Below are 15,540 nucleotides of genomic sequence, written 5' to 3' on the forward strand. Positions count from 1 at the left end.
GAAAACGAAGTTAGCAAGAACGATCTTGATAGTAGCCATTTTGTACAAACCTTAACGTATATATATATACATATACATACATACATATATATATATATACGTACATATATATATATATACGTACGTACGTACATACCTATGTGGAAAATACGATGCGTCGAGAAGAATCGATGTAATTTATAACGAAATGGTTCTCGAATCGACCATAAATTTCTCTATCGGATCGAAAGCTTCGTGGTGTGACGTTTGCTAAAATTCGCTTGCGTTTATCCAAAGGTAGACAGAGATGCAAGGTGTGAGAGAGAGAGAGAGAGAGAGAGAAGTAGAAAAGAATGGAAGTATAGTGAGTAGGAAAACTCGATCGAAGTGGTACGGTTCATTGGACGGGCAATTGTTCGGATCTGTCGATGAAATTTATTCGGTCGACGTTGCGCTAGTAATCCTCCCCCAAAAACTTCAGTCAACCATTCAGTTAGTGGGCCCACTTACACACTCCTACAAATATTGCGTACGCATATCTCCATTTCGTTTCTCTTTTCCTCTTTTACCGAGAGAATGATAGAGAGAGAGAGAGAGAGAGAGAGAGAGAGAGAGAGAGAGAGAGAGAGAGAGAGAGAGAGAGAGAGGAGAAAATGGTGATCTCTCTCTCTCTCTTTGCAAAAGTGATATTTTCGTCCGATTAAACGTCATTTAATTTGTTCGACGAGTAATAGGTTTGATCGTCATCCCAGTCGTGATGTCGATAATGTTTGATTGAGTAAAAAAATACGATTTCACTGTGTCAAAGTGATCCAGTTCAATTCGCTCTCTTTATTTTGTAATTTCGTTAATTGTTGAACAAATTAATAATAAATATAACTTTCATTTAAGTGTTAATCAAATTCGATATTGGATAATTAAAATGGCGAATTGATCCTAGTAGAATCAATCTATGGAGATTTGTACGAAGGTCAATTATGTGGTAATTCATTGATTAAACGTATACTATATAAGAAGAAGAAGAAAAAAAAAAAATAGGAGAAATAAAAATGAATGAATAAATAATTAAACATGATAAAGTGATATCAAAATGTTCACTTTTATTTTCTTATATTCTTCGAACTTATCCTCTTCCTGTTCGAGCTAGTTTCGTACAAATCGATAACTTCGTGATGATGATGAAGATAAGCAAAGAGAGGGAGAGAGAAAGAGAGGGAGAGAGAGAGAGAGAGAGAGAGAGAGAGGAAAGAGGTTAGTTATCGTAGGTCGCGATAGCACGAGAATCACGCGAGGTTTTCGCCAGCGTGCGAACGATGTGGCAAATTGAAATTAAGCTTCTCATTTTTCAAGCTGCCGCGCGCACGGAAGTTCGCTGCCACTGAGATCGGAGGGGGAAGTGACATTTAAAGCTGCCATATCCTTATATTAAAATTCGTATTACATTTATATGTATATCTGTATATTTAAACTAATTCCATAATCGCGCAAACAACGCGATGGAACGTTGTTACATTACATTTACGTTCTCGTTGAAATTTATTATTTCTCTGATCTCTGAGATCCATTCAATAATTGCGCCATTTTTAATAAAAGTTCGATTATATTCGAACGATCTACGGATTTATTGTTTGAACATTAATCGTCGATATTTTTAATTGTATGCAATATATTGATAAAAATGTTATTCCAATAATATTTTTATTTGATTATATAACAAAGTTTAATAAACAACTAACAACGTAATAAACCACTGTTAATAAGATAATAAATGAGCGAGTTTTAAACTTCTCGTTAGAGTATATCCATCTTATTTGAATTATGGAATACGAAATAATAAGAGAGAGAGAGGGAGAGAGAGAGAGAGAGAGGGAGAGAGAGAGAGAAGAAAATAAGATCTGCGAAATTACTAGAGGAAGAAGACGATTTTAAAAGTAGTTCATAACGAACTTTCGAAAGTAAGATTTACGTTAATTACTTTACCAATAGTAATCCCTTCCTAGGAATCGTTTAGTTCCACAAACTCTCACCTAGAAATTTTTCAAAAAGCGGCTATTGTTAAACTGAATTCCAAGTTTATCGATGCATCCTCTAGCAGTGCTATTGCATACGCAGCACACGCGTACCAACCATATGTACTTTACTTACTTACACATACATCAATGGTAGCATCCCTTTTGTCTTTGTCAGCGCATATAAAACGAAGTTACAAGCGCGTCGCAGCCGGTTAATCGTTTTGAAAGCTTCCCCCTTTGTCCTAGGGCTTTCTTGCCGTTTACGCAATGCGAGCCAAACGAGGCGAAAGCTCAATGTGATCGAAAATGTTCTCTTTTCCTCTTGGTGGAGAGAAAAAGAGTGGGAAAGAGAGAGAGAGAGAGAGAGAGAATGAAGGGAGAAAAATAGAGAAGGAAAACACATTTGCAGGACGATTAAATATAAAAATAAAAAAAAAATAAAAAACGACTCTCTCCGAGTAGTTTTAGGAATTAATCGGTGCTTAACAATGGTATTTATCGATCAGATCAATGACTTATTGTTATTTACGAACAAGTTATTTTCAATCGTTTTTTACTTAAATAATGAATTGTCATTATCGATCTGATGGGACAAAAAAAAAGAAAGAATGAAAGAAAAAAACTATTAGAAATTCTAAGTCCGTTGCTTTAGTTATTTTTTTATTTTCATTTTTATAAATAATTTTTTCTTTTTTTTCTTTTAATAAAAATCAACGAAAGTTAGATAATATTTTTTTAAATAAAAAAAGAAAACAAAAATATAAGTAATCGCCATTCTGTAATAACGAAGAGAAAAGTGATCCGACGTTGGCCTCTATAATAATTAATTAAGTCGTTGACATATATATATATATATGATTATAAACTTCGAGATCTATTATATTACATACACACACGAAGAGGCTAAAGCGTTGTAAAACTCGTACGAGCATAGACGAATAACTAGCACGATATAGACAAGAGAGAGTTGAACGTGCATGCTCGTTCTCGAGACACGAGACAGGGTCAGGTTCAAGCAACGTCACGAGACCGGCTCGTGCCACTAATAATAGCTTTATCTACGGCGAAACAATGACGAGATTAGAGAAGGCTTATTAAGGTTAATCATTTTGACGTTTAATTATATATTCAAACGCTTACGAATTCTTCGATATATTTTTAATAACGAAAGAAAATTTTCAATCCCCATTGAAAATATTGACATTTTGTTTATCTTAAAAAATAGATAGATTTATGAATCTACGTAAATGACTACGTCATAATGTACGTAGTTAGATTGATTATGAAAATTATTTGCTTTTAAGTTGCAATATGTCTTAATATTTTCTTTTTTTCTTTTTTCCTTTCTATTTATTTTGTTCTTTTTTATTTATAACTCGTTATAATACAAGCAATACATTGAATTTTAATCAGATTTTTTTACTTTCTACGAACATTTGTAAATATAATTGCACGGATGTGGGTATAGATAAAAAAAAAAATATATAACATATGTTAATTACAGTAGATTGAGAAATAAGATTTTATCATATTTTGAAATTTGATGTTTATTTATAAATAGGTTTTTTATAGTTCGTACGCAACCATTTGTAGACACATATGTTGGGAATAAATATGTTAAAACATTTATTTTCCGAGAGTGTTATTCGATTTCGTTAAAGTGATAAAAATTCATTAAATTAACTCGCATACTGATCAACGTTTGTAAAATTCGTTCTATCGAATAATATGTTTTCATTATTTGTTATATACATCTTTTATCTTTTTATTTTTTCTATTTTTTTTTTCTTTTTTTTTTTTTTATGGGGTTGGTTAAAGGTGGAAAAAGATACGAAATTAAATATTAGCTTTAGAAAACGAACGAATTGTTTCGTGATATTGATTTTCTCCGTATGAAATATTTCGAGGCCGAATGATTAACGACCGGTTCTCTTTTCCCCTCTGCCCTTGTTCCTAAACAATACAGACGAACGAAGTGAATTAATAATCCGAAACTAATGTTTCCCTATTATTTTTATTTTTAATAATAATAATAATAATAATAAACGTAAAAATCGATTGCATTCGTATCTCATAATTAATTTTCTTTAATTTTGCATTCTATTTTCTTTCTTTTTTTTCCCTTTTCCTTTTTCATTCGTTCCTTTTGGAACACCTGCTGGATTAATAATTTATAAAATAAATTTGAAATTTCTTTTATGCACTTTGAATGAATCCAATGTTCTTCGTATACGGAATTAATAAATATACGATATATAAAATATTAAATGACAAAATTTTGTCTCGGGTGTAATCATAGTGACGTTGGTTGGCGGCTTAACTTATCGATCCCTCTGAATAAAATTACAACAACGAGCGGTGAAAAACGAATTTCGTGACTGGAACGAAGACAACAATTGTGCATGAGAAGAATGAGTGAAAGAGAATGAGAGAGAGAATGGAGAGAGAGAGAGAGAGAGAGAGACAGAGAGAGAGAGAGAGAGAGAGAGAGAGGGAACTGTCGTGCCAAGTGTCCAAACGTAGCAAACGTGAACGTCCAGAGGCTGTCAACTCGTCGTGAAAGCGTGTTTTCGCAAATTAACGCTTGCGCGCTTGGGTACTTTGCATCGGTGAAACGATGCGACAGTTTGATAACGAACACACCGACCTATTCAACATCCCATATATATGTGAATGTATTTGTATATGGGTAGGGCGGAGGCTGGAGGGGGAGGAGAATTCTTTACAAGAGCAACACGAAATACCGCACGATAAAATTAATCACCGTGACATTGCTATGATCGCACATTCGTAAACACGTACGTACGATCACGTACGTGTGTAAATTACCTACATATACGTAAAAGTAATTCTACATATATATGTATATATATATATATATATATATATTGTGAAATAATGTAGGGCTGGACTGGAAATCGTATCCTGATCCGACGATAATTAACCTTCGGATAGTACCGAGCGATTATTCATCGTTCTAGAACATGTTTCTGTGATTTATGAGAAATTAAAAATTTCAAAGTAATTTCGTATATTCCTTATTTTCTATTCTGATGCTTTATTATAGTTTTCTTTTTTTTCTGTTTTTTATTCTTCTTTTATTTTTTTTTTTTATTCAGACATTGTTTCCATACGGTTTTGTTAACTTCAAGATGTATGTGTTTTGTGTGTTTGCATCATTGCTAATTACAAATTAATTAAATGTTGGAAATATAGTAATTGTTAATTATGATCTATTACACGAATAAACAATAATAATAATAGTAATAATAATAATAATAATAAAAAGAATAAATAAACGAAGAGAAGAAGAAAGACTCTTAGCTTATTAAGATAGAAAGAAGCATCGCATTCTTTTCTTATTCTTCCCATTTGAAATCTCAACAATTGGTTATTCAAATTTTCCACCTGCGTATCACTTCTCTCTCTCTCTCTCTCTCTCTCTGTTAAGAAGAACTTAAAGTAAGAAGAAAGGGGAGAGAAAATTCAATGAGTCGTTTCGTAGAAACCGTTCTACAAACTTTACGACACCTTTCTCTCTCATTCTTCTGGAAAACTTGCTTTAACGTTACTGAGAAACGTGAGACAGATGAGTGTATGAGAGAGAGAGAGAGAGAGAAAGAGAGAAATAGTTTCAGAAGAGAATGGAAAGATGTTTGTTCTCACGAACGGTAACGGGAGGTAAGGGAGAGAAGAGGCACGCGCGAAACGAAACGTGATTACATAATTAATGAGACTGCTTCAAGTGCGCGGACTTCGGGCAAGAAACTAATTTTCCATAGGGAAGTAAAGTGTACCTGCAGTTTTCTTTCCTCACTTTTCCTACTATTCCTTTTTTTGTTTTCTCTCTTTCTCCCTCTCCTCCCCACGTTAGCGAAATCTAACTTCACTAGTTTATTCTTAGAAATTTTTTATGCCGTTGAAAAAGTCCGAGTGTTGCTCGAATCTCACTTTATATCTCTTTGCCTTTTCGGATTTAGAATTTGTTTTCTTCCTTTTTCCTTTTCGTTTCTTTGAAATATATATAAGTGGGCAAACGACTCGTGGATCTTTATCCGTTTCGAGAGTAACGTAGAAGAGGACAATACCTTCCCCTTCACCCTCCCTCTACCGCTATTATTTGATACCGATGCGTCTCGTGACCCATATGGATTTTCCTTTTTTTTCCTTTTTTATTTTTTTTTATTTTTTTTTTTTTATTATATAGACTCCCTGCGGATTACGCGAAATTGACGAAATTATTAACGTTGTCATAGAGCGTGCAACGTTGTTCGCCGTTCGATAATGGACTGTACCAAATGAATTCAAAAAGGAAAAAAAAGGAACTACGAGAGCGCGTTCAGATCCATCTCTTGCGTCGGATCAGCGATGATAATCGATTCGCACAAAAAATCTTTCCTAATTGTCAATATCGTAGATCCATTGATTGCAATGAATAAAATCGCCGGAACAAGATTTAGAAACTGTTGAAGATCCTCACCAAAATGTTGTTAGCCGCGTTGTTCCAAATTAATGCGCGATGAAGAATACTTTGCGAATTGAAATTATAATAAAATGTATTTCGAAGAAATCAGATATAATTATCGCTTGTTTCATTACGTGTAATTAATTGTGTTGGCTATCTTGGAATGAGGTATAGCCAGTGTCGTTGCTAAGATTCGATTGTCTTACTGATGAATTTGAACGCTTTGATGCAGCTGACTTTTGATTTCTCTCGAATTATCCGCGAAAGTAATAATGAATTAGGAAAGGGAAATGGAAGAGGAGAAAATAGTTTAGGTAAAAAGTACCTGAAAAGGGAAACAATAGTCCTTATTTGTCATGGTCGTATCAGTATAGTTCGTTAGAAATGTTTAAACAATCTCATGTTTGGTCCTTTGTCCTGGTGATCGTGTGTTGCATTGATATTTGAAGGATAGGCGCCAGACAAAACTCAAAGCTCATTTTGTCTAGGAGTCTACTTTTATTGTTCATTTATTGTCCTAACTCGACACCTTATTGAAGACTACGTGCTTGATTAATAAGCTCGGACAAAGATGGCAATGTATTTTTTATTTATGCATTTTCTTAAGTAATATCCAACGAGTTCTCAAGGATAAATATTTCTCAATGATGATATGTGGCCCTTAGGAGAAAGTGCTATGAATTATTGAAGGTGTGCACGTGCGAGACTTCCAAAATTTAAGATACGAAACTTTCAGGTGAAATAATAAAAAAAGAATAAAAAATATATATATATATATATATATATATATATATATATATGTGTGAATAAAAAAGAAAAAAAAAGAAAGAAAGAAAGATAGAAATCAAGTACGTCGATGAAAAAGAAATTAAAGTGTATAATATAGAAGACGATATTATACGTACCAATGTATAGTAAAGTGTTGAAAAAGAAGGGGTGGTTGTTGTAGAAAAGGTTTTCTTTCCCGTTAACGATTGACTGCTTTGTCGCTACCACCCAAGTCGATAAATCGAAAGTTTTCCTTCAAGAGAGGACTGTAATGCCTTTTCCATAGATACAGAGTAGATATAGAGAATTATAAGAAATGAAAGATATACTCGTCGTAATTGAAATCTAACGCGCATGTCCTCTATAGAAGGGGATGGGTATTACATTATGTAAGATACAGGAATAGCTTACATTAGTCAATTGCCGGGAAGAAACACTTGCTTAATTATTTATGTATGAGAAGTATACGAGCGTTCGGTGTTTAGGGGAGAAAACCATTTGACTTTTTAATGATTTTACGTAAGGGATATATATGAAAGAAATTTTCTTTTTTTTTTTTTTCGTATTAAAGTACAATCATGACGTTTCCTCTTATCAGAGGGACGATTAGATATGCATAAAAAAGTACGTGCATACGTGGGATGTAAAGGGGTAGGAGATGGGCTGGAGGAGTCATGTGCGTTTGCAATAGTCGCACGACAGACAGACGATATTATGTATTCAAAGAGTATAGATTACTTTCAAAATCATTATTATGTTTCCAGTCGTCGATTACTCATGTTCGTTGGATTATGGCCTTATCAAGAGTTATCCAAACGATTGGTTCGAGTTCGTTTGATAAGTTTCATCCTAATAGTTACTATATTATATCAGGTAAATATTAAAATTTTTAACGAGCACGCTTTATCGCGTTTCAATTAAATTTTAATTTTATATTTAATTTTGCGAGTAAATTAAATGACGTGAGAAATATCGAAGATAGAAAATCTTCCGTCCTTTTATAAAGTTAAATAAATTTAATAATCAATATTTATCGTTTACTTATCCGTAAGATATTTATGTTCATCGTATCCGATTCAAATGTGGAATCGATCATCGAAATGATGCAGTTATTTTTGCCGAATTTATGCTTCTCAATTTGTTATTGGAGTTTAAACTACAATATCATGAAAGTTTGTATTCCATATATATATATATATCAAATTATCGTTTGACTAAGCTATAAAATATTATAAAAAAAAAAAAAAAAAAAAAAATTGCTCGATATCTATAGGTGAAAGAAATATTGGATCACATCAGTTCCTGTTGGCTAATGTTAGAGAATCAACAGGAGTTAATGGTAATACTAAAATATGCTAAAATCGATAGATTGTGTACATTGATGACCGCATGTAAGTTTAAAAAAATAAATTTCAAATATCCCTTTGATTTATGCGTAACAAAATAATTTTGATAATCTCTTCTGATAGTTATTTTATATTTCAGTTGTCTTTTATCTTATAATTATTTTTCTATTATTCCCGTACATATTATACGCTAATGCGTACGATGTAATGAAGAACGATACTCGATTAATATTGCCACTTAATATTGATTATGTATGCACAAATAAAATTTGTTATTATTTTATGCTTTTGATCTTTTCTGTATTGGTAAGTATTATATGTGCTGTTGGAGTTACACATTATTCGACGTATGCATCATTCGTACAGTACACGTGTGCTTTGTTAAACGTCGTCACGTGAGTAATCAATAAAAAAAAAAAAAAATATCGTTTGATATGATTGAATGATATTAAATAAAAAAAGAAAAAAAATATTATTTTCTTTTCTTACATATATATTAATATCTTTTTATTTTTTTTTTTTATAGAATAAAGATAGAACAAGCAATTCAAAGGAAATCGTATCATTTTAGATCTGAAAGTGCATATCGAAAAGAATACAATTCGATTGTATTTGTCGTAAAATATTACAATGGCGCGATAAAGTTTGTATTTTAAATTTTTAGACACATAGTTATCAGTGATTTAATCTCTTAATTATTATGATATTAATGTATTTTCTTTTTGGCCGTTTAAAGTGTCGTAAATCTAATAAATTCCATATATAACAAAACTTATTTAATCGAATTAATTTTGGCACTAATTATCATTATTATGGATTTTTTTCATGTAAGTAATATATAAATAAATTCATAGTAATTAATCGTTTAATGAATTTCTCTTATTAATTAACATTACATTAGCAATTTCGTTGCAGTTTTTTCAATTACTCGCTTTCAACGGAAACAAGAGCAAAATGTTATCAAATTGTATCTATATTATCGGAAGTATATTCATGACATATGTCGTTTGTTATTCAGGACAAAGAATAATTGATCATAACACAAATGTTATTAGAAAAATGTAAGTAAATGTAGAATATCAAAATTGTTGACATTGTTTTTTTTTTTTAATGGGCAAAGCACGTTTCGTTAAATACAAATTCATAAATCGATCTGTACAGTTATCAAGTTTCATTTTACGAGTTATCCGTAAAAACGCAAAAAGCGTTGCTCCTGTTAACAATGAAAATTATGAATCCATGTCACTTTTCCATGATGGGAACAATGGTAGCGTCGCATGAACTTTTTTTGAACGTAAGAAATATTTCATTAATTGCAATGTAATATAAATGTGTTATTTTTTTACTGTTATCAGTAACAATAACTAATAGTTACTGATAAAAATCTATATTTTCAGATAATGCGAAATTCCTTTTCTTTTGCAATGGTATTTTACAAGACATGTTAAACAATTGGTCGTTAAAGACGACTGAATTCGCTGCAAACTTATTTTCATACTGAAAAAACCGATTGTCTAATTTTCAGCACGAAGAAATATATATATATATGAATATAGAGATATTTTTAAAAATGTTATTTCATCATTGATTTATTGTTGTCACATGTAATATCCATATACGAATAACACGATTTTGTTTGTGCAAGATTTAATGTCTTTAAGAGGACATCCGTATTGTTCACCTATGAACTTATTATCCTGCGAATCGCTTTATTGTTTTATTTTCTTGCTTTTTTTATGCGATCTCTTCTCTTCGAGTTACGAAAATTGAATCGTAGACGATCAAAATATTAATTTAATAGAAACGATGAAAACAACGCTCATGTCATTGGCTAAAGTTGAAATAATAGTTAAAAATTCATTAACAATATTCAACCACCGCATGACCACTCAGAAGAAATATCTGTCTAATTAATTATGTATAATTAATCAATAATAGAAGCGAACTAACAGGTATTATAAAAATTTCACACGAGGGATTAAATCGTAAAAGATCTCCTCTTCGTTTTTTTTTTTTTTCCATAATTAAATTCGGATTAATTATTAAAGGATACAGGTTAGTGTATTTAACAAAAAAATTCTCTTAGTAGTTTGAAAAATATATGATATCATCTTGAAAGACATAAAAACATTTTGAAAAATATTCGAATATTGTTAATATTTAAAATTTATTAAAATTCATTTATATTTGTTATAATTTTATCATCTTCCAAGGAATCATCTGTACGATTATTACGAACGAATATACTACATTTCATTTTAGCATTCATTAATTTCAATAAATATAAAAAAAAAATGCTAACAATAGTGTCAACATTTAACGATAAACATTTCTTACTAATTAATGAATGAAAATCGTTAACTCGAACGAAGATTAGAAATTAGTTTGTAGAGTTGGTATATGGCATAATAATTAAAGAAATAATTTTTTTGCTGATTATAAAATTATTGCTTTTCGTTTTGTTAATATTATGTATATAATCCATAATTATGTAAAGGTCCGTTTACAACTATCCATTTTTATTTTGGCGATGTTTAAAAGACCTTACGAAATCCTGTAAATTCATTTATTTGGATTAAATAAATCGTAAGATTCATTAAATGTAAAAAGTATTAAATATAATTGAGTCGAGGTAAATATTGTGCAGGAGTTAATTATAATAAAAAACAAAAAAAAGAAAATATACAGATATGATATAGAATATGAAATAAATATAGTACTGTTATTGTTCATTACATCTGAATTAAATAATTAAAATAATTATAATCTCTTATCGATTATTATTACGATCAATAGATAACGAGTTATTCATTGTAGATTTTTCATATTTTAATATTACTGTTTCAATTTCTTTCGACTTTATCATATAACCTTCTTTATACATTCGATTTAATTGCCGATAAGCATAATTAATATTAATTATATCGATATAATTAATAACATTAATATAATAAATATATAAATATAATAGTAACAGTTCACCTTGAATATTTTTTAAAAAGCATTAACATAACATTGATCGTACAATACTGTGAGAATCGTTAATTATTTGTTACTCATATCAATCTTTATTATACCCAATCAAACACGTTTTTGCTTTATACAGTATCGTTATATAACCGGCGGGGAATATAAAAAAAAGAAAAAAAAGAAAAAAAAAAAAAAAGAGAAAAAAAAACAGATCATTTCTTTTTGTTTTGTTTCCAAATGTAACATATATTTTTTAATATTGATCGTATTCCATTATATCCTGTAGCATGAAGCTCGATTTAAAACAGATTTCTATCATTTGTCGAACGATAAAGAAGAATGAAGAATATAATTGGATTGTCTTTGTTATAAGGATTTACTATAAAGCCATTTATGTTTGTATTTTTCATTCTTCAATATTAATGGTAAATGTTATTAATAATAATATAAATTTTTATTATATACTAACATAACGTCGATATGATAAAATTTGTATTTGGAGAAATTTATACGATGAAAATATTACTGACAATGTTTATAGTTATCGTAGATTATTTTTCAATTAAGAATAATTTTTATCGGTCGTTTCAATTATTTAATTTCAAAAATAATTTCTACGAAAATTCTTTCTTAAAATCATTTTTTTTCTTTTGTTTTTGCTACGTTTTAAATATGTACATATATGGTAAAAGATTGATTTTGTATACGTTGAACGATCATTGAAAATAATTTATAGATAATACGCGAGTAAGAGAATCAATAAGAAAGAAAGATATAATCGATAAAAGAATATATTTTTTTAATTATACATTAAATTAAACCAAACTATAGTAATCGAAAAAATAACTGTTATAGAATTGATATGGAATCAATATAATATCGGTTCTAAAGGATCGAAACCGAAACCAAAACCGACACCGGATACGGACGAGAATGGTTAGATATATCCATAACAGTTAGAAAATTTGTTCGATTCTCATAACTATTTCAAGAACCGAAACCGATATCATAACTGTTTTTAATCCCTAGTGCAAACTCAACAATGCATGTTCTCTTATGGGGTAGAGATTGGTTGACAGAAAACTATACTCTTTCAATATGCAACAGCAATCTATTTAATAGGTGAAAAGTAACACCTGGTTAATTATTTAATTATTACCTCGTTATATGGTACGCCACGAAGTGTAAAAATGTTATGCAAGGGACAACATCATTAAAATATATTTTTTACAATTTTAAAATCCATGTCTTACAGATAATTTTTCCGAGCCCGAATAAACGTATTGTTATTATTTTAATGAAAAATTGAAATGTTTCAATCGCTGTAAACATACGATGTTCTTGTAATTGATTCGAATCAATGGATTCGATCAATATATTCATATAAATGTTTTTACCAATTTTATTAATAACATTTTGTTATTCTTACAAAAGTATTTATCGCTTTTTTATCGCGTATGTATTTTATATTCCATAGATTTTTACAGCTTATTAAACATCATTGAAACGAGTTAAATAAAGAATAAAAATTGATGATCGATTATGTTCGTTTTTCGTGTACTTTTTACATTTACGCTCGATATTTTCTTGAGGTTGCTGAAGGTTAAGAATACAATTAGAACGAAAAATAAACTGATGCCTTTCAGCATTTTCAAAACAAACTCTCGGTATCCTATTACGCCATTGTCGAACACTCTCTAATTTTTAGATCCTTAAAGTCACTCATGCGTTCAACTATCACCTTCTAAGAGACATGAAACAGTTTAGATCTTCTTCAATTTCTTTTCTTCTAAACATATACTTCTAGAAATTCTTTGAATCTTGACGCCAGCCAAAACCTCGTCTCATAATACAATATATTATAGTATTGTTAAAATCCAATAGAAACCAAAAGCTTTTGTTCTCGGCAAGTTTCGTTGGTGAGATCGCTTAGGTGCTTTTGAAGAAAGAGAGAGAGAGAGAGAAATCAGAAGAAATCAATTAGAGAAAATCTGAAATGTCGTTCTATATATTCGGTCCAATAATTAGCTAAAATAAAGTCCTTAATTTAGTTTTTAAGTTTTTATTCGATGAAACCGGCAATTAAGTAATAAGTCTGCATTTTGCAATCTGTAAAATTAATAATCAAATAATCATTCAATATTTTATAAATAAATAAATAATTCTTCGTATAAAATTGATAGTTAAATAACAAGCCTATATTTTAGAATTTTGTAAGACCCATAATCAATTAATGAATCTTTATTCCGTAGCTTATAAATACCCTAATAATAAATTTATAAGATTTTATCAAAAAATCGATGAGTCTTAAATCAATTGAACGATTTGTATTCACTTAGAACGCTTACTGAACGCTTAATGTTTAAAATTCATTAACACGAGAAGCCAATTTTGTACGCCATTTGTGGAAAATTTAATCATTCTGGAATCTTTATTCTAATACTTTCTATACTGTCTTGGTCCTTTCTAGACCTTATTAATATTTATATATATTTTAAATATTACTGATTTGCGATATTATAATATTAAAATGAATTCATTCGAGATTCTAACATTCTACTAGCATATTTGTAATTTTTAATGAATATTTTTAAACTTAAATGTAATAAAACTTTTTTGATATTTTTTTGTTCATTCGTATTACATTTGATATTCTACATAATATTCGATGTAATAAGTGAAAGCAAATTGACATTATCAGTTCATATTGACTAATTTAACAAAAAATAAAATGCTTTATTAACTCTATCCTCTTGATTCAGCATATAATGATCGTTTTGGTACGTATGATACAAATTGCTCGCCATTCAATGTTTTTATCGATCGTATAACATGTTTACAACCTGTTCAATAGTTGCGTAAATAATTCATTAGGATAGCCATTGAAGGGAAAAATAATTTTTCGAGAGAAATCTTTACTTCAAGTGAATTTCTTCGAATTTTTTTTTCAAATCGATTATAATTTAAGATATTTCAAAAAGAATCTAAGTTGAATCATCAGTATAATAAAATACCATACGTTAATAAGATTATAACGTATCCTATAAACTTATACGAGATTATATCGTTGATAAATATATGTTAATGCAAATGATAAATATTTATATACATTATTATATTTGTTTGTTATTAAAATTTTTTTTGGAGTTAATAAAGTTGAGAAAATATATCTCGTCGAATCATTTTTTGATCATAGATTATTTTTCTAATAAGTACAATTGTTTGAATAAATATAAATATCGTTATTTACAATTGAATATTGTAAATGTTCAATATATAATTCAGTTATTATAGTTGTTAATTTAATTTTAAGGGAAGTTAGGTATGAACGAAATATTAATGAAATATTGTTACATTATAGGATTTATGTTCGTAATATATGCCTATCATTATTATTATTATTTTATACAATTTTTTATATTTGTGATATTTACCTAATATCTTGTTGTTTATTAATTGTGTGCTCATGTAAACGATTTTTTTTTTAAATATCGTTTTATCAGTGTTATTAGAAAATGCATTCCTAGTATCGCATCATATTTTTAAAAATGTAAAAGTTTGTCCATGAATATATTCGTAAAATTATTTTACATTAATCACAATTTGTCTTAATACTATAGTTAATTATTATAGTAAATGCAAAGTATAATTTATTACTATAATTAATTATTATAATTAATCTAAATTATAATTAATATATTATAGTTAATGTGAATTTCGTTTTTATTCACTACAATGTCTTACAATTTATGTTGAGTTTAATAATAATAAAAAAAAAAACGAACAAAAAATCAAAGTGATAAACAGAGAAAAAATATTTATTACGAATATATGATTAGTCTTTCGTTTAATATTTTTAAATACAAAAGAAAAAGAAAAAAAAATTATATGTAATTGTATGAAATTATGTGTAAGCATATATATATATATATATATATATATATATATATATATATATATGTATGCTGACGTAATGATAAAGGCAATATTAAAATTATAC

General features: G+C 29.0%; 2 protein-coding genes across 6 annotated transcripts in view; one reads left to right on the plus strand and one right to left on the minus strand.

Annotated features, from left to right (window-relative positions):
- alpha-Man-IIb (alpha-Mannosidase class II b) overlaps nt 1–15,540 on the minus strand; it is a 184,857-nt gene that overhangs the window by 55,876 nt on the left and 113,441 nt on the right. The window lies entirely within an intron of this gene.
- LOC146873018 (uncharacterized) lies at nt 7,945–10,096 on the plus strand. Its single transcript, XM_085657306.1, has 9 exons — nt 7,945–8,097; nt 8,277–8,396; nt 8,498–8,615; nt 8,710–8,965; nt 9,097–9,213; nt 9,307–9,397; nt 9,486–9,631; nt 9,732–9,864; nt 9,968–10,096. The coding sequence occupies exons 1-9, from the start codon at nt 8,002–8,004 to the stop codon at nt 10,016–10,018; spliced, it is 1,128 nt and encodes a 375-aa protein (XP_085513432.1). The 5' UTR covers nt 7,945–8,001; the 3' UTR covers nt 10,019–10,096.

Source organism: Vespa mandarinia, chromosome 5 (assembly GCF_050613455.1).
Source record: "Vespa mandarinia isolate Hongniang chromosome 5, ASM5061345v1, whole genome shotgun sequence".
Taxonomy (NCBI): domain Eukaryota; kingdom Metazoa; phylum Arthropoda; class Insecta; order Hymenoptera; family Vespidae; genus Vespa; species Vespa mandarinia.

Excerpts from the sequence above, each read along its gene's own strand:
- LOC146873018 (XM_085657306.1), top strand. The coding sequence starts at position 8,002 with ATGTTCGTTGGATTATGGCCTTATCAAGAGTTATCCAAACGATTGGTT. Across the intron at positions 8,098-8,276 it reads TAGTTACTATATTATATCAG|ATATTTATGTTCATCGTATC; the intron begins GTAAATATTAAA and ends CTTATCCGTAAG. Across the intron at positions 9,865-9,967 it reads CGCATGAACTTTTTTTGAAC|ATAATGCGAAATTCCTTTTC; the intron begins GTAAGAAATATT and ends CTATATTTTCAG.